This window comes from Quercus suber, unplaced genomic scaffold (genome assembly GCF_002906115.3).
Source record: "Quercus suber isolate HL8 unplaced genomic scaffold, Cork oak 2.0 scaffold_1228, whole genome shotgun sequence".
Classification (NCBI taxonomy): domain Eukaryota; kingdom Viridiplantae; phylum Streptophyta; class Magnoliopsida; order Fagales; family Fagaceae; genus Quercus; species Quercus suber.
The window spans coordinates 31,978-54,346 of record NW_027070623.1 but is presented as its reverse complement, the minus strand read 5'-3'; the positions used below and the strand labels follow the sequence as shown (position 1 = coordinate 54,346).

Genomic DNA, 22,369 nt, shown 5'->3' with positions numbered 1-22,369 from the left:
AGGCAGTGAAGGGAAGTAAGAGAATTGCATCAATAAATTCCAGATAAAACAGACTTATCTAATTATTACTTGAGAAATATGTGTTTACAAGATGTATAGTACTAGAAATACAAATGATGCTACAGAGTTGGGAGGTCAATGGACAATGTACAATGTCATAGGGAGACTGCTATTGCTCTGACAGAGGTTTAGGAATGAATTTATGATTTTTTTTACTTTGTTCAAAGAAAGTAATTTTATGCCACAAACTTAGAAAGAAATGAGGATGAATTCCTCTAGTATCAACAACAAGCAAACTTGTGCTATAGAAAGAGAATTTGAGAATTAAAATATTTGTCAATATGAAGTTGTTGAAAGTAAAATGGAACCTCTTCCAAAGGGTTTCCAGATATATAGATGACTAGTTGATGTCCATGCAAGAAGCCAAATATGGTCCAAAAATATTCTTGGGATGACATCAACTAGTCATCTATATATCTGGAAACCCTTTGGAAGAGGTTCCATTTTACTTTCAACAACTTCATATTGACAAATATTTTAATTCTCAAATTCTCTTTCTATAGCACAAGTTTGCTTGTTGTTGATACTAGAGGAATTCACAACCTAACATGTTTATATTCTTGGGATGACATACAGCTGAAGTGGAATATTAAGCAAATGTACGTCACAACCTAACAGCTCTATATGCCTTTAAGTTCTACCTCATTTACCAAACAAGTTTTGCAAACAAACCCTTAGTAGTATAAACCTTAGCATGTTTCTTTAGCATAAAGAACACAATAATATTGAAAGAAACACAATAGTTAAGCACCTGAACATGTTGATCCACATCTGCTGACAATAAACCAGTGATTGGACCCAACTAAGCATGAGAAAATAGCATTCCATATCAAGATCAAACTCTTAGAGGCAACAGAGATAGGATCACTTATCTTGGAACCGATTCTCTCACATACAAAGTAGCTTCTTATTGTCAACATTTAGGTTAAACATAGTAAACAAACCAACATAGACCATGTAGCTTGAACCAAGTAAGAACATGACCTTGGAATGGCATCATGCTCACTAGACAAGCATCTGCCTACTCCTTTTAAACATTCTCACTTTTAGAGATTCTTTTATTTAGTTATGTTCTTTTAGTCAATTCTTCTTTAAATTGAAGTCAAGAGAGCTATAATCTAGCTCTTCATAACTCTAAAGGAATAAGAATCATCCATACCACAACAAGCATTCACATACAAATATCAAATACTAATTTATAATAGCCACAAAAGGATAATGTAAACATGGAATAAAAGTCAAGCTTTAGCAATACTACCTAACTACCATGCCTACTACTAAAGGAAAGGAATAAACAAGGGTTTCACTTCATCCATACCATAATTGTCTTCAATCTTATATGCTCAGCATGAACCGGTTAGTAAGATTCCACGTTTGTTCCATCAAGTAAGAAAAGGCTCTCCATGAAAGTGGCTACATATGAAGGATGTTGGATATCAGGATCCTTCTTCTCTTGTAGAGTTTCAGTGTCAATTAAAGCAAACTTAAATCCCAGCCTCTTTACTGGATCATTTCTGTAGCAAACCATAAGTGAACCATAATCGGTCAAGGAAATCCAACAATATTCATTTTTAAATGGTAGAACAAAAAGTTTATTCCAACCTCAACCACACCATAGTCCCTCATCACCCATATGGAGTATTGGAAAAAAGATTGTTCAATGAAAGCCAATTTCCCTCTGAATGATGTAAGATATCTTCGAAGGTGTAGAAAGGTAGTACCATCAGGCAGTGCTAGCTTTCTGATGAATTTCTCACTATTGACATCAAACGCCATAATATTTGTTTCTGCCATGCAATTCTCTTCTTTAATAGATGCCACCCAGTGTAAAGCTCCATTAATCAACGGAATTGGAGAAATAAAATTTCTACAGAACATTACATCTGTTGTCGAAGAAATTTCAACCCTTCTCCATGAATCCGAACTTAACGTGTACAGCTCAACCTCAGGCGTAGACAAACGCGAAGAACTAAGTGAAGTCCTTACAACCTTATAGTCATTATTATCGGAACAATAAGCGAATCCTAGTGTAACTTTGTTTAACTTTCCTAAGCAAGTAGGAGGCAATTTCTTGAATTTTCTAATGCTGGGGTTCCACAAATATAAAGCATTAGCAAAAGTGGTAGTGGAGATACTCAAATTAGCGAGACACAATAAGCCATTGCAGGAACCCACTAATTGGAATTGGATACACGCAGTAGAAAAATTAAAAGGAATTTCAATCTCAGAAATCCTATCAAACGTTCGGTCCAAAGCGACCGTACAGACTAACGCATTATCATGGTTAGTACGAGCAAGACACGGCATGTGTATGACATAAGCATTATCACCATTTTTGTTGTTGTTGTTGTTGTTAAGGTGGGTGGAGATGAAATCTGGACTAGTCATTGAGGAGTACAAGGATTTGGAAACGCACCTTAATCTCATCACTGATTTCACCGGTAGTTTTTCCATGATGCTGAGTACGATGTCGTATGGGATATGGTTAATCGTCCTGTGTCGGAGAATCGGTGGTTCTCTCATTTCCGACATTTTAGAGCGAGAATACTCCCAACTTTGGGGGTAATAGATTATTGAGGTACAGATCAGGTGATCTGAGACTCAATGCTTCTTTCTGTATTTGGGGTTTGTGAAAGAAAATGGAATTAATAATTAATGCCACACAGTTTTATTACTACTTTTTACATTTTAGTTTTTAGTGATTTTTTTAAAATTAAAAAAAAAAATTTATTAAGAAAATTGCAATTTTTGTCCCTATAGTTTATGGGTTTTCCATTTTACATCATGTGTTTTGGTAAGTTTTTATTTTTGGTTATCAAGTTTTTTCAAAAGTGTTTTATTTAAGAAACATTATTCAGGGTGTAAAGTCTCTAATTTACGAGAAAATTTATCATGCAATCAAATGTACATAATCTTACCTCCAATTTTACACTCTTCAATTGCATTATGCTACGTATGCATTTTTACTAAACATTGTAAAGTCTCTAATAGTGGCGTTTTTAAAGACCTATAGTAGCATTTTGTAACTCAACTTCCATGAAATCGAGTTATAGGCATTTTTTTTTTAACCTATAACTCGATTTCATAGAGGTTGAGTTACAAAACGCCATTATAGGTCCTGAAAACGTCACTATAGACTCCTTAAAAAAGCCGTTATAGGGCCTAACTCGATTTATCACAAATCCAGTTTCAAAAGAGGAGTATTTCTCTAATTAGTTTGGAAAAGAGAGCAAAGAGTTGCTATTTTTGCCTAAAAAGGGCATTTGCCAATTTTTTCCCAATTCTTTGACTTTCCTTCCCTTTCCCTCAACTTCATTCTGTGGATTGGTGTGTCCGTAGGCTGCCTAGATGCATTGTCCTCATTTATTAAAAATACAAAATTATGATAGACTAATATAACAATCAAAATAAATATAAATTTATTTTAATTTCTTAATATTATTGGTAAGATTTTGGCCAGAATAAAATTTTTCAATTTCTTGAGACTTCTTTTTTTAATGGAAAGATTTTTTTTTAAATTTTAATTTAGATAGAATAAACCATTGCCTCATGAGCTAAATTAACATGCTCAATATTAATATAACACATTTCCTTTATTCAATTGAAAAAATCTACAATGCCCCTGTCCAATTGGCAAAACTAATAATGCCTCTAGCATGTTGGATTAGATAATGGGTTAATGAGCCGACAAAACCTGTTTAAACACCCTTAGATTGTTTAGATGAAACCATAATCACTTCATGGACTGATGTGGTCAGATTTATGTTTCAGTAAATATGACTTTCGATTTGGTGTTCTTATTATTTATAAATTGATTATAATAATAAAAAAATTGTTATTATTTATAAATAGGAGTTGGTGTTTATTGTCTAATGAGTGCGTTTTTGGGATTTTAAAGGATGTAAACAATTTATAAATTTGGGGCCAAATGCAGTGTGACAAAAAAATTAATTCCTAAAAGAATCACTTTATAGTAGCCCAAAAAGAACATTCTTTTAGATTCTCCTACATTATAGAAATTTAATGTAGTGTACCTGAGTTTTTTTTTTGATGGGAAACTTGGATAACTGACATTCCAACTTGAAATTGAAATACAAAAGAGCAAGGGGACAAACAGACATAAAACAACAACAGAAGAGTTACAACAAATCATCCCTCAAAATCAGCTGGAGTGGAGGGGGAGTGACACCCTTCCAAATCTGTGTCTGTCCCGAGAGCTTGGCTTCTCTTGCTTATGCATGTGCTGCTCTGTTGCCATCCCTTTTCAAGTGTTTGAAGGAGCTGCTAGTGAATGAGCATGAAAGAGTCTTGATATCTTTAAGAATGTGACCCACCTCGCCTCCGAAGTCTTCCAAGGCTAGAGCTTGAAACATAGAAAGAGCATCAGATTCGAAGATGGCATGAGGAATCTACATCTCCAATGTAAAGAGGACTCCTTGGTGGAGGGCAAGCGCCTCAGTCACCAAGGCAGGGAAGTCAGATGGGAGGGGCTTACTTAGAGCTCCAATGGGGTTGCCTGCACAATTCCTAATGATTATTCCCATTGCCTAAGTGCCTCTATTGTCTGAAGTGGCTCCATCCACATTGATCTTAAAGAAGTCTAAAGTGGGGGCTGTCCATTTATGGTGGGTTGTAGGCTATGCGAGTGGGGGGGGGGGGGGGGGGGGGGGGGGGGGGGGGGCCGGCTGGGAGTAGGCATTATTGAAATTGATTAAGGCTTGTTTTGCTAAATTCCATGCTTGAGAAGGAGGGATGCCTGCATCATTGTGGATGGCTTGGTTTCTGTTTCCCCAAATGGTCTAAGTTGTCATGAAAAAGATGTCTAAATCCCTGGGGTTCCCTTTCTCCATGCTGGCTTGCGATGTCCAAGTTGTCCATATTTGAGGTTGAAATGTCCATTGGACAGTCTTGCCATGAAGCCCAAGTTTGCCTTGCATGGGGGCAGAATAGAAGGGCGTGGGAGGTGGACTCCATGTCTTTGTCACACAAAGGGCGGAACCTCGAAGAGCTCAAACCTTTGCAGTGGATATTAAACATGGTGGGAAGGCCATTCATGCATGCACGCCAGGCAAAAATTTTGACTTTTGGAGGACTTTGAGCTGCCAAATTTTCTTCCAAAAGGGTGAGGCCGAGTGGCTATTAGTGCTTGCCCGACCTCCATTTTGTTCAACCACCTTAGTAGCAATGTAATAAGCACTCTTGACAGTAAAAGTGCCACTTTTGTTCCTTATCCAGATCAGATTATCTTCTAGAAGACTATAGCTAATGGGAATTCTAAGTATGGTGGTAGCTTCAAAAGGGAGGAAAAGGGACTTCACAAGCTTCGGTTTCCACCATTTGGTAGATTCATCAATGAGCGAGGAAACCATAGGGAAGTTGTCAAAAGGTTTTGGGGGAGAGATTACCTTATGGGTGGATGGTGTTGGGAGCCATCTATCATCCCAAATATGGATCCTTTTGCCATTTCCCACCTTCCATCGAGTGCCTTTTCTAATGATCTCCAAGCTGTTGTGGATACTCCTCCATGCATAGCTTGGATTGTTCCCTTTTTTAGAATTTAGGACATCGCCATGAGGAAAGTACTTTGCTTTGTAGATCCTTGCCACTAAGGAGTCGGGGTTTGAGAGAATCCGCCACCCTTGCTTGGATAACAAAGGCAAGTTGAAAGTTTGGAGATTCTGGAAGCCCATACCTCCAAAAAGTTTGGATTTGTACATCCTCTTTTAACTAACCCAAGCCTTTTTTGATTCTTGATCTCTTTGGCCCCACCAGAAATTCCTCATCATTCGCTCAAGGTCATCACACAGAGTTTTAGGCAACTGGGTTTTGCCCTTTATATAATTAGGGAGTGAACATTATATAGTAAGTGTAGTACCAAAATCTTATCTTATAAGAGCAAGATGGAGCGGATCATGGATTCAAGAGACACTAGGTTTGTGTGTAACTTACCAATAATAAAAATAGCATGGAGATGCTTAAAATTATGGTTCTTGGGTTTCTTTACAATCAACATCAATAACAGAACTAGGGAAAAAAATTAATATCAAGAAATTTCACTATAAGAAGTTGACATTTACTGCTCATATATATGTACTTGAAGTAGAATATAGAATATAGGCTAGAGCTTTTTGGGTAACCAAAACTTTAACACCCTTGGAAGTTCAACATAATGGCAAATGAAAATTTGCTATTGAATATGAAAAGCTTCATCCTTTAGCAAGTTTAATTGTGGGGATAATGAGTCACTGCAACATGCAATAAAAGTTCTAGAAAGTGATTTCTTGAAATTTAATAGAGGTTTTCCATTTATATATATTTATCCTTTGAATTTTCATTTTTGATTGTCAAAGTTAATAGATACCATCTTGTAGCATTTTGAGCTTACTATACCATGCCAATCCTTGCTTTTCAAGAAAATGATAAAGTTGGCTTGGAATTTTCCAATTTTAATTTCAATGTTTTTCATCATTGTGTTTCTTATCAGCAAAACCATGGAGTCAACTAGAAGGCGTGCAATTCAATACATTTTCATAGGAATCAATCATTCAATCTCTTTGTCACATATATCTATTTATGACCAGAAAGGTTTCATCACATATCCTGCACAACTGTGGTAAATTGAGTAGCACAAAACTTTAATAATCTTCCATTATGTTGTCAAGAAAATAGATTTCACACACTCATTTTCCAACCCCAAAAGACTCCAACATAAAAACTTTTACCCTTCCTACTATCTTGGCAACCATGAGAGCAGCCACTAGATTGCTGAAATTAGGATGGTATTCAGCCAGGATCCTGCTTTTCTAGGACTAAAACACTAGGTATTGCCTTTTTTTAAAACAAATTATGTTAAATGTTTGGGCTAGAAGGTGGGGTTTGGCTGAGTTATCTAAGTTATTTTTACTCAGGAAGGCAATGATGGACCTACTATTATGATGCATGTGCAGCTCTCTTGAAATAATACAGTATTAATTCGTCTATTTGTGAAAGAAGTGAAAAAGACAATGCAATTAAGTCAGAAACATTTTTCATAATTTTTTGGTAAATACAATTTCAATCCCTAGTCCTTACATTTTGCAGTTAGTGTCAATTTGACCCTTACATTTTGATAGCAATTAATTTGATCTCTGTTATTTTCAAATTTTAGCCACATGATAAAGAAGCTATAGTGTGCAAGTCTTATATTAAAATAAAAAAATAATCATAGATGATTAACACAATTAAAGTAAACATTAAAATTATTGGTAATATAGTTTTTGTCAGACTAAAAATTTTCAATTTCTTGAAACAATTTTTTTTTTTTTTTTTAAATTTGTGGAAAGATTGAACATTCATTTAGAAGAGGATAAAAACATGATGTCTTGAGCAAAAACATGCTCAATAATAAAAGGAATTTCCTCTATCCAATTCACAAAACCTAGAATGCCTCTAGCAAGTTGGGTTAGATAATGGGTTGATGAGAACATGTTTAAATACCCTTAGGCCATAGGTTGTTTAGACAAAACCATACTCACTTCATGGAGTGATGGGCTGAGATTTTCGTTTCAGTAAAAACAACTTTAGATTTTCTGTCACCAACTGTCGAAGAACTAATTTCAATCTTGCACAAAGAAGTTTACAGTATACCCAGTGATCAAAGAAATACAACAAAGGATTGTTGAAGCAGAAGATATGGCAATTTGAATGTCATTAACATTAGTTAGACATGCTGTAACACATCTACCATATATTAAATTTAGTGTCTTGGGGATGTGGTTCCTCACAATGGTGTTTCATATGTTTGCAGTAGACCGAGGCACCTGCCACATCTTGCCAAGAGGTAGGATTCTGTTTGCTAATCACTTCTAAGTTTTTTTTTTTTTTGCTAACAAACCGAGCATATTATTTAAACAACGTAGAAGCAGTATCCTTCCTGCAGGCATCCAAGACTGCAACAGGAAGAATATGCAAATTACAACAAATAGTAGATCTATGAACAACTGCAAATTTAGCGAGCCAATGAGCTGCAAACCTTTTATAGCATCACCTTTATATGAAGTTTTCTCCTCTTCCTATATTATGCTTCATAAAATTGACTTTTGTTTGCTAAGATAGTTATAAATACCTAATTTGAATGAATTTCAAGCAATCTCCACATACAGCTTGAAGAATTCTTGCAAGTGAACAAAACAATTAACAACTAGAGCAAAGTCCAAGCAGAATTGAGCAGCTGCTAGCTCGCATTTCATGGATCCTCTCATTGTTTTTTCCTTTGCTCATCCTTCATCAAACCACAGTAGGACGCAAAAAATGGGGAAATTTAACTGAAGATGCAGCTGTCATTTGACCAAAAAGTCGAAATACTTAAAAGAACTAACCAGTTGTTCAAAACAACTTCAGAATCATTAAGACATCCAACATATATGGTATGTGGCCTGGTTTTGTAGAACACACACACACACAAAAAAAAAAAAAAAAAACATCAAACCACCCAACAAACATTTGACCACAACTATGCCAACAGTGACTTATCAGGCAACTGCCTCTAATGACTGTATGAACCCTATTGATCAAAATAATAATAATAATAATAAATAACTGTATAGGTCCTGAAGAATCTGTAATGATCTTCCCATATGTTACCTCCTGTTGTGCATAGTTAGTTACGTGCCACATTAATGGAGCCATTATATTCTAATTTAATGTCAAAGAAATATGATAATTAGGGCTATTTTACAAGCACTATGGTCTCTAATGTAAAAATGAAGATTAATATATAAATTTTAAATGGCTGATCAAACTTCTACACTTTTGACTACCAACTATATATAGCTTCAACAAGAGTATCTTCCTATCTTTCATGGCTCATACATGAAAGAAAGTGTATGTGCACAGCCATTGAATTGAAGGTTTGTTAGTTCTGATTATTATAGCTTCAATGGTAACAAAATGCCAAGGAAAAATGTCAACAAAAATATTTGTGAAGGTGAAAGGAGGGGGAGTGGATTGAGATATTGGAGCATCAAATGCCAGCTATTCGGGAGCTTAGTTTATTCTGTGAATAGTAGATTTATCAAACTATTGGAGTGGAGTGGAGTGCTTGTTTCTTTGATGAAACTATTGGAGTTATCAAAACCAGGTATTTCAGTTAAGAAGATTGCATCCAGCAATTGACAGAGAAATTTAAGTGGAGTGGCTGCATCTTTGATGAAACTATTTGAGTTATTAAAGCCAGGTATTTTCAGTTAAGAAGATTGCACAGGAACAGACACAATTTCCTACAAGTGGCAGACAAATTTGAGTGGCTAACTAAAGTTCTACATCATTGACAATCAGTATATAGCTTCTAGAAGAGTTCAAAAATTTGGCATCCCAATACTTGTATGCATGTAACAAACCACTTTTTCAAGCCACAAGACCATAAGAACATCAGATTACCAGCTTATTTCTCCAAAAATAAAATAAAATAAAATAAAAGATACCAGCTTGACCAAACAGACTCACCCACCTCTTTGTACCACTAGGTTAGTTTAATAATAAATTTTCAAATTTCAGAGAACCCATTTTTCCTCACAGCTACAAGGATGATTAGCTCCATAACAAGGCAGAACTCCAGGTCATCATCCATCAAACAACAGTGCAACACGCTCAACAGAAAAGCTTCAAATACACTTGGGATGGAAAAAGAAAAGTTCCAATAAGTGAAGACTATGAGCAACACAATATAAACCACTTGTAAGTCTTGATTTTCGTTTCTGTAATAATTTAATCTACTGGCAATCAAGTGATTATAGAATTCAAATTTAATTTTAGTACCATAATGGACAAAATGACTATTTTGATTAAAAGATATAGGGACAAACTCCAATAACAAAATGAAATAAGAGAGCATTGGCTAGTTGAGTGATTCTGACAAGTATGCAGTGGGACATGAACATTTAATCTCATTACTCCAACATGAAAGAGATGTCACATTTTACAGTCAATGAATTAAAGGTTTTTAGCACTGTTACTAACTCACCTGCTTAGGGTTGATTGTTCTACTTCTATCATCATTGGTAGAAAATGCCGGGTAAAAATGTCAATAAAAAAGTCTGTAAAGGTGCAAGGAGGGGAGTGGTTTGAACAGTAGTTTAAGTGGAGTGGCTATATCTTTGATGAAACTTTTGAAGTTATCAAAACCAGATGTTTCAGATAAGAAGATTGCAGAGGAACACTGGAATTTCCTCCAATTTCTTAATTGGTTTTGGAGGGTAGGATAAACGATAATTTAAGGGCTGGAATTGTAAAAGGATTTTGAGCTTTTATATGAACATAATAGCAGGGTTAGTAGGAAAGAAGTCTGGCAAATTGTGCAGAAACAAGTCATAACAATTTTCTGGACGGCAGCAGAGGCTTTAAAATAGAGTGGTTTAAGGGGCTAATTAGAATTTAAGGCACTAATTTTATGGCCAGTTCGAACAAATAAGACCTTGGTTTGTTTTAAATCTTAAAAGAGGCTAGACGAGGTAAAGTTTTGAGATTTTCATTAAGTTTGAGCAGCACTTGTAAACCATATCTATCAACTGTAAGTGTATAAAGAACAGATTGAGTAAAGATGCATCAAAACCATTTGTTATTAATTTATTTTAAGTAAATATTTATTTATAGACATTGGGTACGACTTTAGTACACTGGAGATATAATGAAGAACCTTCAAGAAAGAAAAATCTACAGCGTCTGTAATTTCATAGAAAGGGATAGAAAACGAGAGCAAAAGGGAAGGTAGGAGGGAAGCAGCCTACAGCAGGCATTCTATCGAGTAGCCATTGAACAAAAAAAAAACTTCAGCTATTCTCAACAGCCTCAAAAGTGTAGTTATTCCTTTTTCACCAAATGCACCATCTTAGGCAGTGTGGTATAACCATTCCAAATCCCATTATTGTTGTATCATCTTCACCTTCCTTCCCACCATCCTAATAACTCAACAACCTACTTAGCCAGCCATTAAACCTGAAACAAGGAAACAATTGCAGCCATAATCAAATTATAACTAAACACTGCCACAATAGCTTATCAACATTTTCTCTTCACTGCCCTTGGACATAAACGGCAGTCTATACCAACAATTAAGAAAAGGGAGACACTAGCTCTAGCTCTGCTTCAACAAACCTTTGGCAATGATGAAGCCAATTTGGCTATCTTACCAAAACTATCACAAAGAAATATGACTAGAATATTAGTGCGATCTCTCCAAACCAAGGATTGTACTTAAAAAAATAAATAAAAGCTAGCATGCCAAACAACCGAGAATTTCAGCCCAAGGTAAAAGGCCCATCAATCCATTGTATTTTATTCATCCATGTTCTTTTTTCTTTCTTATTATTAGATGTCAGATATCAGAGCAGCATTGGCTCTAGCAAGAATCAAAGTAGAAGAGAGAGCCACTACGATTAATATGTTCAGTTTGAGTCCCCGGCTTTTACAAACGCACCTTCATCTATGATTCACAGGCAGCATCAACAGAGTGTCAAACATGACGTCCATAGGGAGACAGTCGTTACTCCCTTGGAGGATCAGTGTATATGGCTACATAATTTGTAGAGAGAGAGTGAAGGGAAAGTAAGAGAATTGCAATTATGAAAGAGTGAGTGTACTTAGGCGGCTTCAAATAAATTCCCAAGATAAAACAGTTATCTAATTATGACTTGAAAAATATGTGTTTGCAAGATCTATAGTGATAGGAATACAAATAATGTTATAGAGTTGGGAGGTCAATGGACAATGTACAGTGTCATAGGGAGATTGCTATTGCTCTTATAGAGGTTTAGGCATGAATTTATGTTTGTCACAACCTAACTGCTCTATATGCCTTTAAGTTCTACCTCATTTACCAAACAAGTTTATTGAACAAATCCCTTAGAATTATAAACCTTAGCATGTTTCTTTAGCATAAAGAACACAATAGTATTGAAAGAAACACAATAGTTAATCACCTGAACAACCATTCACATAAAAATATCAAATACTAATTTATAATACCGACAAAAGGATAATGTAAGCACGGGATAACAGTCAAGCTTTAGCAATACTATCTAACTAAATGCCTACTACTAAAGGAAAAGCTTCATCCATACCATTATTGACTTCAATCTTATATGCTCACCACGAACCAGTTAGTAAGATTCCACGTTTGTTCCATCAAGTAAAATAAGGCTCTCCATGAAACTTGCTATAAACGAAGGATGTTGGATATCGGGATCCTTCTTCTCTTGTAGAGTTTCAGTGTCAATTAAAGCATACTTCATTCTCTGCCTATCAAATGGATTATTTATGTAGCCAACCATAAGTGAACCATAATCGGTCAAGAGAACCCAACAAGCTAACCTTTCAAATGGTACAACAAAAAGTTTATTCCAAGACTCAGCCACACCATAGTCTGTCATCACCCATATGGAGTATTGGAAGCTAGATTGTCCAATGAAAGTCAGTTTCCCAATAAAAGCCAGTTTCCCTCTGAATGATGCAAGACATGTTCTTTGAAGCTGTCGTCCATAGATAGAAACATCAGGCAGTGCTAGCTTTCTGAATTTCTCACTATTGACATCAAATGCCACAATAAATAATTAAGAAAAATAAAAATTAAATAAATGTATAATATTAATAACTTATCATATTTAATAAAATATATGTAAACAAATATTTAAAAAGTTTTCAACTATTCATGCCTTATACTATATAAGTATAAACAATAAAAAAAAAAATTACAAAAATGATAATTATTTTATAACAATTTTCCCCCTATGTTCCTTTACAATATAATTGAAAATTATGGATTTAATTATGATTTGATAAGTTTATATATATATATTTATATATACGTATACTATAAAATAAATGGTATGTGAACAAGTCTAGAAAAAATTGTAATCCTAGCATTTCCTATTATCCCACTCTCCCCATTAATATAAATTCAAAATAATAATATACATGCCACCGTCACACACCACACACACACAGATATATAGTTCCCACTTCCTACCACTCACCTTAGTCACCTACCCTCTTAAACAACTACATTGAGTCTTTGATTATTCTCTCTCTCTCTCTCCTCTCTTCTCTCTCTCTCTCTCTCTTGCCTAAATCATAATTGTGTTTGTGCTCCTACAGTTTCAATCTAAGAAAATGTAGCATTTTTTGCAAAAAAAATCCATTATTTCAACCCATCTTCAAATATTTGCAAAACCGGTTTAACTGGGATCTGGTTCTTGGGTTTCATAGCTAATATAGGCGGTTAACGGTTTTTTTTTTTTTTTTATGTTTCATTAATTTCGAATTTTTGTGAATAACGGACCGGATTGATGTCTGGTTCCCGATTGAATTGTCCAGCGTCGATTTTTTAAAACCATGTTTGAGATTTGCTCCGTTTGTTTTTCGTAACCCATCTCAGTTTAAAAAAAAAAAAAAAGTTAATATGTATTTTTACTCACCTTTTATGTCTCTCTCCTCTCAAGAAAAAAAAAGTGAAATTTGTAAAATCAAGAACATCCAACCAATTCAAACCCAAAAAACTAAACAAAAGAAACCCAGCATCAAAATCCATTATCTGAAATCCACCGTAAAAAAAAAACACCATCAAAACAGAGAAACCCANTTCTCACTATTGACATCAAATGCCACAATATTTGTTTCTGTAATCCAGTGCAAAGCTCCACTAACCGAAGGGATTGGAGAAAGCAAATCTTTACTGAACCATACATCTGCTGTCACCGAAATTTCAACCCGTCTCCATGAATCTGAACTTAACGTGTACATCTCAATCTCATACGGAGACAAAAAAGTACTTTGTGAAGTCCTTACAACCTTATAGTCATTGTTCTCGGAACAATAAGCAAATCCGAGTGTAACATTGTTTAATTTTTCTAAGCAAGTATGAGGCAACTTCTTGAATTTTCTAACGCTGGGGTCCACAAATATATAACATTATTTGAATCAGCTAGACACAATAAGCCATTGCACGAACCCACCATTTGAGTACAGTCAGAAGAAAAATCAAATGGAATTTCAATATCAGAAATCTTATCAAACGTGCGGTCGAAAGCGACGGTACAGATTGATGTTTTAGGAGGAGATTTTGAACGATAGGAAGAAACCAGGCTACGTGCTTTCCATGACGCCATGTGTATGATATAATCATTACCATTATTATATTTGTTGTTGTTGTTGTTGTGATTAAGGTGGGTGGAGATAAAAGAAGGGGCTGTGATCAAAGAGTCCCAGGATTTGCAAACGCACCTTAATCTTATCACTGATTTCACAGGTAGTTTTCCCAGAATGTTCAGTACGATGTCGTACGGAAGATAGTTCATCCTGCGTCGGAGAATCACTGGTTCTCTCATCTGGGACATTGTTTTTTCAACGTAAGAAGGGGCAGAGAGAGAGAGAGAGAGAGAGAGACAGAACAAGGAATACTTTTTCCTGGGATACCAGATTCAGATGGAAACAGGTTTTATTTAGGATTTAGCTTAGGAGTAGTTTTTAGTTATTAGAATTACTTGGGCTTACAATTCTTTTTTGGGAATTCTTTATCAAAAGTGCCATCATATCATTTTAATTACTAAATTAAAAAGAGTAATGCAGCTTACACTAATTATTTTACAATATTTTTACAAACTACTTATATGGCTTAAGAATTTTTTAAATAATTATTGGTAAGTGAAAATATGATGCTAGTGATGGCTTAAATTAGAAATAGTTATAATTTGCCACATTAATAGTTTATAAAAATATTGTAAAATAATTTGTGACTATAGCATTATTCAACTAAAAATACCACTTAAAAAAAATTCTAAACAGATGATTTAAAAAAAAAAAAGTGAATTAAAAGAAGACAAAAAAGTCCCTATTATAATAATTATTATTATTTCATTTTCTTGCTATCCAAACACAAAGATATTGGCTTGCCAAATGCTACCTTGATTTGTTCACTTGTGATGGCAGTTGCGTTTAGATGTGAGAATATTGTTGTGTTATGTGTGGTGGATTTATTGGGATAGAAGGCTGAGTGAAGTGGTTGGTGTGAGACTAGATTAAAGTTTCTGGGTTGAGCCATCACGTACAACGGCAAGGGAAGGGGGTTAGTTCTATTTTCTCTCACAGTTTTCACTAAACCTTTACCTAGATGACCCCACCGAAGCTCAAATCTATTCACCGGAGAACTCAAAAAAAAAAAAAAATCTCTTTTTGCTCTTAGCCTCTTACCTTTCACATATTTTGACGAAAAAATCTAGGATGTAAATCAATTTTATATTCATTCTCACAACTATTCAATGTGTCTGATTATGAGTGGTAAAAAAAAATTGTGGATTCATATGAAAGTGACAAAAAGCCAATCATAGTTTCTCACGTAGAATAGTTGTGAAAATTGATTATACTCTTTATTATTATTTTTTTAGGAAGTACTTTTTATTACTTGGCTTACATTTAAAAAAAAAAAAAATGAACTTTTGGTTGGGTGTTTTCATTTTGGTTCTTGTATTTTTAAAATATTTTCATTTTAGTTCATGAGTCTTTCAAAAATATTTTTACCTTAATCTTAGAGCATTAGTATTAAGTTCAATGCAATTTTAACTAAATCTATCCAAAAACTTTACTTTTGTTACTTTAGCTAATGTATTGTTCATAAACAAGTAGGAGTTCGAAATGCTAATCACTTCTATGATAGAATTAAATGCTAAGCGTTGTTTCATACAAAATTATGATAGATTGATTAAAAAAATTAAAATTCAGTTTAGTTTACTTTCTTAAAATTTTTGGGAATAGAATTTTAGTTGGAGTAAACTTTTTCAATTTCTTGATTTTTTTTTTTTAATGGAAAAATTGAAATTTCATTTAAATGGGGATAAAAACATTACATCTTGAACTTAAACATTCTCAATAATACAAGAAATTTCCTCAATCCAATTGACAAAAGCTACAATGCCTCTAGCATGTTGGGTTAGATGATAGGTTGATGGGCTGACATAACCTGTTTAAATACCCTTAGGTTGTTAAGATGGTGTTTATTGTTTAATGAGTGTGTTTTGGGGATTTTAAAGGATGTAAGTGATTTATAAATTTGGGGTTAAATGTTCCTAATAGAATCATTGCATAGTAGTACAAAATGAACATTCTTTTAGATTCTCTTACATTATGGAAATCTAAGATAATGTACCTAAGTTTTGGCATTTGGCCTTTTTAAAATTAGTGAGTGACACTAAATCCCAATTATATATTTAGTGTAGCACCAAAATCTCATCTTATAAGAGCAATATGGAGGGGAAGGTCGTAGGTTTAAGACACATTGGGTTTGTGTTTTACTTGCCAATAAAAATAAATAATAATAGCATAGAGAATTTAGGGGTGGCAATTCGTGTTTACGGGTCGAGTTTGTATTGTGTCGAGCCATTTGTACTCAGCTATATAGGTTGACCCGAACTTGGCATGTTTAGTAAATGTGTCAAAAATCCTCAACCCTAACCCGACCCGTTTATTAAATAAGTTGAATCGACATGACATGTTTAACCTGTTTAATTAACAAGTCATGTAAATGTCAATACAAATGACTCGTTCAATAGCCTGTTTGATTAATAATTCATACCTAACTTGAATAACCTATGATCAATTTCCATATATCTAAAATTAAAATACAATTACAACCATAAATATAGTAATAAATATAATTACAACAAAAAATTAAGCAATAATAAAAAAAAATAATAACAAAATTTAATACCTTTATAACCTAAACGATTCAAACGGGTTCACATGTGAACACGAATATGACCCGTTTATTAAATAGGTCAGCCGTATCGACCCAAACCTATTTAACCTCAACCCATGACCAGTTTATAAACGGGTTAGTTGTGTTGGGTTTGCGGATTGTGTCAAATTTTGCCACTCCTAAGATGGTTTGAAAAGTATCACTTTATCCACTTCAGATCATGGTTTAAAAAACCAGACAGTCAAAAAACTAGAAAGAGGAGTGGTTCCTAGTTATTTGGTCTGACTAGGGTCGAACTGAAGGTCCAATTGGTGATGTCATAAATAATTTAATTAAGAAAAATAAAAATTAAATAAATGTATAATATTAATAACTTATCATATTTAATAAAATATATGTAAACAAATATTTAAAATAGTTTTCAACTATTCATGCCTTATACTATATAAGTATAAACAATAAAAAAAAAAATTACAAAAATGATAATTATTTCCATCAAAATCCACCAACAAAGAAACTCATTGTCTAAAATTATATATATATATATATAAAAAAAAAAAAAATTCCACAATCAAAGAAACCAGAAAACAAGCTCCAAACTCCTCCCCCAATTCGTACCAACTTCATTAAACCCATTTACTCACAAAGTATTAAAAGCTTAGAGCAACCAACCTATTGTGTGGTTGGTCCTCTCTTACATATAGCCAACATTTAATACAAGTGCTACTGCAATTTTGAACTTAATAAATGGTATTATTTTTCTTCTAAAGTTTTGTACTAATCTTGGTTTCTAATTTATCGCTATAAGTATTTTGACCAACAACTTTTTGGGAAGAGGGTTTAAATTTTCAATCTAAATTGTATTCGATATAACTCATTTAAGATTGTGAATAGATGTCTCTTCTATTGCAAAAGGATATTAATTAAGTAGCTTCAAGCAAGCCATTTTCGTCCCCTTTGACTTTTGTACTAAAGTCATTCCTACTCTATTTGATGTATGAGCTTAGACATACAAAAACCAACACACCTACACACATCCAAACCCTCGATCCATTCGATAGCCATGCCCCAAACTCCATTTTTCAAACCCTAACAACTAAAAGAAACCCAATCCCTAAATCAAATAAATAGCGGCATAGACAGAGGATTTGGGGTTTGGTTTTTGAGCGAAGAAATAGAGCCACCAACAGCAATACCAATGACCCACCATAGCCACGACAACACCGCAACCAAGACGTGACCATCTCAACAACCCAAAATCTCAGATCGACCACAACAACCCATATGTCATGCTTCTCCTTCAAACCCACACCCAAGGCAGTTACGCTCATACACAAATCAAAACCAAAACCCATACAACCACTTTTGTGCTCCTACTGTAACATCCCAGTCAGAGGGAGGAAAAAAAATAGAGAAGTCAGATTTTTTATGGGTCTCACATGCTCCCACCTACCCCATCCTTCCCCACCACTCATTTTTTCACTCTATCTCTTTATCTCTTTGAACAGCCAAAGCTCCTCATCTCACATTTCTTTCTTTTTCTTCTTTTTCATTTTATGTCTAATACTCTCTCCACTGCCTCACACTCTCCCACCGGTACCTCTATGCCACCATCTCCACCATCATTTTTCTGGCAATGTCACTGGAAAATTTTTAGGAACCTCTAAGCATCTTCATTTTTTATTTGAGGTAAAAGTTTCTAATTTTTTTGGTGAGTTTAAATGCTTTTACTTGAGGTTATTTTTATCTAAGTTTTAATAATGATACCCATATGAGCATTCGAAATAATATTTACGTGTTTATATGTATGAGTTTTGTATTGGTGGAATTATTTGATGAGTACGTTTATGGTTTGTGCTAATGACAACTACCTAAGGTTTATGTATGGTGGAAAATTTGGGGGTTTTGAGTTATAACATGTGATGGTGGGTAAATCAAAATTTTCCATTGTCATAGGGTTTATTTGGAGTTAGTTGAAGTTCTAAATTTCTTGTCTTTGAGGATATTTTGATTTTGATTTTGCTTTCATGGGTCTCTTAATGATGTAGTGTAAATTTTATGGAAGCTAGTCATAATTGAAAGTTTAATATGGGTATGAAACACCCTTGAATGTTTAGACCCCCAGAAACAAAATACCAATTCAAGCTTTATATCAAACAATCAATGTGCGGAATATGATAACAAGCTTATAACAGAATTGATAAAACAATCTAAGCCAAATATAAACACATCCACAGCAGTAAATATAAGGCAAAGATAAAGGAAAGAGAGATGCAAACACACGGACAACACACGATGTGTTATCGAAGAGGAAATCGAAGTCCTCGGCATAAAACCTCTCTGCCGCCCTCCAAGCGGTTAAATAATCCACTAAAGAATGTAGTTGGGATACATGAACAGCAGAAGACCCTCCAAGCCTAATCTACCCAAGTACCTAAGCCCTCCAAGCTTCTTGCTCCAACGAGGTTACGCCGAACCTATTTCTTCTTTAGCTTCCCGGATTCCGCTACTTAACCATAGCATCAACCAATGTATATTGGTTCCTTTCCAAACTGCTTCCCAAAGCACCAAATGGACCTTCTCACAGACGTGGATGTGGTGAGACAAGGGTTTGATAAATGACCTCTCAAGGGTATGACAATGGAGATGAAGAGAGTAGAGGAATTTGTAGAGTCTCTTTAGATGAAGATTGGGGATGAATCAATCTTGTATTTCTCTAGGGTTTTCTCTCACAAAATTCGCTCTGGAAGCTCTCTCAATATGATGGGTATAAGGGTGTATATATAGTAGGGTGAGAAGGGAATGCAAAACGTCAATTTTTGCCAAACAGGGTAAGTTGGCGACTTGATCTCGCGGCTTGGCCAAGTCGCGAAATCAAGTCGCAACGTAACGGTCTGGCCAGACTAGAACTTTTGTCCTGTAGCGTGACAGCTGGCGCGACCCTTCAGCTTCCCAGTGCGCCTCTCACGTGCCTGCCTTTCGCGGCTTGCCAGTCGCGAACCACCCGCGAGTCCTAGTCGCGAGACTCTGTTTTTCTTGCACACTCTTGAGCTTTTCTTCACATCTTCTCACACACTATCCTTACAATTTTCCCACCTAAATACAGGGTTTCTAAGTGCTAAATTACAAGCAAATTGGTCACGGAATAAAGCCAATTAAATGGTTGATTAGATTCAACCTTACAATAATGTTGGAGATGATATTAAATGGGTTAACCTTATAATTGGAGTTTGTGCCTTGTGAATCAATTTGTTGAGAAAATTGAAAGTGGAATATATTATTATTGACGAGGTTAAATACTAGACTTGCCTAATTAAGTGTTTATTTGGCAATTCCTAAATTGTAGTTAGATACAATTTTAAGCTTTATGCTTATTATGTTAGGTTCGCTTCACATTGTTGAGGTTCTAGCTAATCTCCTTTAGAGCTTGGAGAATTAGGCTATTTGCGGGTTGCAAGGTAAGTAGTTTTTTAATGGGAATTTTGGAAAATAACCATGTTTTATAAATGTTGTTTTTGGGTCAAATACATTTTGGAAATTTATATGTGAATATATGTTTTCTTAAAAGTATTGTGTTGTGACCCTATTATATATGAAAAGAGCATCATATTTGGTATTGCATTTGGGGAAATGCATGAATTGTTGATATGGAAAAATGAGCATCTTTTATTTAATCTTGATAAGAAAATCTTGGATTTTATGGTACATTGGAAAATTTAAGATGCTTGTCTTGTCTTAGTACTTGGGAAATTGATAGAAAATCTTTTTGACAAGAATGAAGTTGAAAGCCTTACAAACTTTGTAGAAGTTAGATTATTTAAGGTTTTCTGAAATTACCTGGATGTGAACTATGTGTTTCAAAGTAATGTAACCTATGAGCTTATGTGGTTTTAACACCATGCCATGTGTGATTTCTCGGTGATCACCCAATTTGGTTTCCATAATCTTTGTGACAATGGACTTAAATCTAAGTTAGTGCCCTTTCACTTTGGATGACGTGTTCTTCCTTGCTGCCCATGTGGGGAAGAGGTTCCTTGATTGTGTATGGGTGAGGCTACTGCCCATGGAGCCAAGAGACCACATGCAAGAGATGTCTTATTTGACGCGCTCTCTCTACTGCCCATGGGGGGAGAGAAAAATCTTGAGGGTATGGGTGAGACTGTTGTCCATGGGTCCAAGAGTCTGCATACCAGAGAGGACAATATCATACCACTTGTGAATGGGTGGATCCCCTGACCAATCTATGTGATAGTGTGGTATATTTGAGATAAATTACCATATGTTAGATTTTATGACTTTGGAATTATATTATTATTGCTCACAGATTATAGCATATGGTTTCAAGATATTTACTTTGAGAAACTTGTATTTCATTATTAAATCATTTTTGTCATATTATTATTATTATAGTAGATGAAACTTGCATTTCCCCCACCCCCATTTATTATGCTACTTACTGGGCGTTAGCTCATCCCACCCTTTCACAGTTTTTCAGAGTAATTAGCTATACCTTGGATATGAAGCTTACTTTGTTGGTGAGGATTGAAGTGCTATGTTAAATTTGGAGACTTTTGCTGTAAATGGTTGGTGACTCGACTTTGCTATGTTCACCGAGACATTAATTAATTCTATTGGAGGTTGGTCACTTGAGGTTTGTTAGCCTTAGGCGTGGTAGGCCTAGACTCGATATTAAGATTCTTTATTCTTGATAAGATTGTGACTTTGTGTAATCCAAGAGTTTTGTAATATATTCATGTATTATGTGGAAGCACATAATTTTTAGTTATTGTTCGTAAATGTATTATAGAGCTCTGACTTGTAATGTGAAGATTTATGATTATATATCCTTATCATGTGGAAATTAAAGGAAAATAAAGATCTTCTATAGTTGGTTGTCCAAAAAGGAAAAATCTACAGGTACCCGTGGGATGTATTTCTCATGCTTTGGACCCTTTTGGGTTTGGGGCGTGACACCTCCACTGTCCCAATCGTGACCCAAAGCTACCACAAATTTGAACCAGAGTTAGAGATGACAGAGACAAAGACAAAACAAAAAGATAAAGAGACAAAGAGAGGGAGAGGAGAGGGAGAGAGAGCCTAAGAAATAAATGAAATCAAATAAGAAGAAACAAGGGATAGAGTTAAGAGTCAATATATTATGCCTTTTCTTTTGTTTTCTTCTCGGTGTTTCAATGACATTTTGTGATCTATTAGAGTTCTTGAGTCAAGTTTCTAAATTTTTACAAATGACTTCTTTTGATTTTATATGTTTTTTTTTTTTTTTTTTTTTGGGAGGAGACAAAAAAAGGTGAAAAAAATACATATTTACCTTTATTTTTAACAGGGGTGGGTTACAGAAAACAAATGGAACAAATCTCAGGTGGGTAAAGTGATAGTTTTCAAACCACGGGTAAGCAAAGTGAATTCGGCCTAACTACAAGTAGGTTTATTGTAATTACCCCTTTTAACATAAAAAAGGTTTAAAAGAAAAAAAAAATTCTTCATTTCCCAATTAGAAAAAGAAAATCTATCCCACTTTCTTTAACTTTTCTTCACTTTATTAGGAATCAAACACATTTAGAGTTCCTT

At 34.6% G+C, this 22,369-nt stretch overlaps 3 protein-coding genes across 3 annotated transcripts; all 3 read right to left on the bottom strand.

Annotated features, from left to right (window-relative positions):
* Positions 1 to 903: 903 nt before the first annotated feature.
* Positions 904 to 2,704, bottom strand: LOC136065854 (F-box protein At3g07870-like). Its single transcript, XM_065769617.1, has 2 exons — positions 1,663 to 2,704; positions 904 to 1,574 (listed from the first exon to the last, which is right to left on the bottom strand). The coding sequence occupies exons 1-2, from the start codon at positions 2,590 to 2,592 to the stop codon at positions 1,569 to 1,571; spliced, it is 936 nt and encodes a 311-aa protein (XP_065625689.1). The 5' UTR covers positions 2,593 to 2,704; the 3' UTR covers positions 904 to 1,568.
* A 2,407-nt stretch (positions 2,705 to 5,111) lies between these two features.
* Positions 5,112 to 5,750, bottom strand: LOC136065853 (uncharacterized). Its single transcript, XM_065769616.1, has one exon. The coding sequence runs from the start codon at positions 5,748 to 5,750 to the stop codon at positions 5,112 to 5,114; it is 639 nt and encodes a 212-aa protein (XP_065625688.1).
* A 7,903-nt stretch (positions 5,751 to 13,653) lies between these two features.
* LOC111993621 (uncharacterized) lies at positions 13,654 to 14,426 on the bottom strand. Its single transcript, XM_065769615.1, has 2 exons — positions 14,314 to 14,426; positions 13,654 to 13,978 (listed from the first exon to the last, which is right to left on the bottom strand). Exons 1-2 carry the CDS (start codon positions 14,424 to 14,426, stop codon positions 13,654 to 13,656), a joined length of 438 nt encoding a protein of 145 aa, XP_065625687.1.
* Positions 14,427 to 22,369: the final 7,943 nt, after the last annotated feature.

Coding starts and splice junctions, on each gene's coding strand:
- LOC136065854 (XM_065769617.1), bottom strand. CDS start 2,592: ATGTCGGAAATGAGAGAACCACCGATTCTCCGACACAGGACGATTAAC.
- LOC136065853 (XM_065769616.1), bottom strand. CDS start 5,750: ATGGGCTTCCAGAATCTCCAAACTTTCAACTTGCCTTTGTTATCCAAG.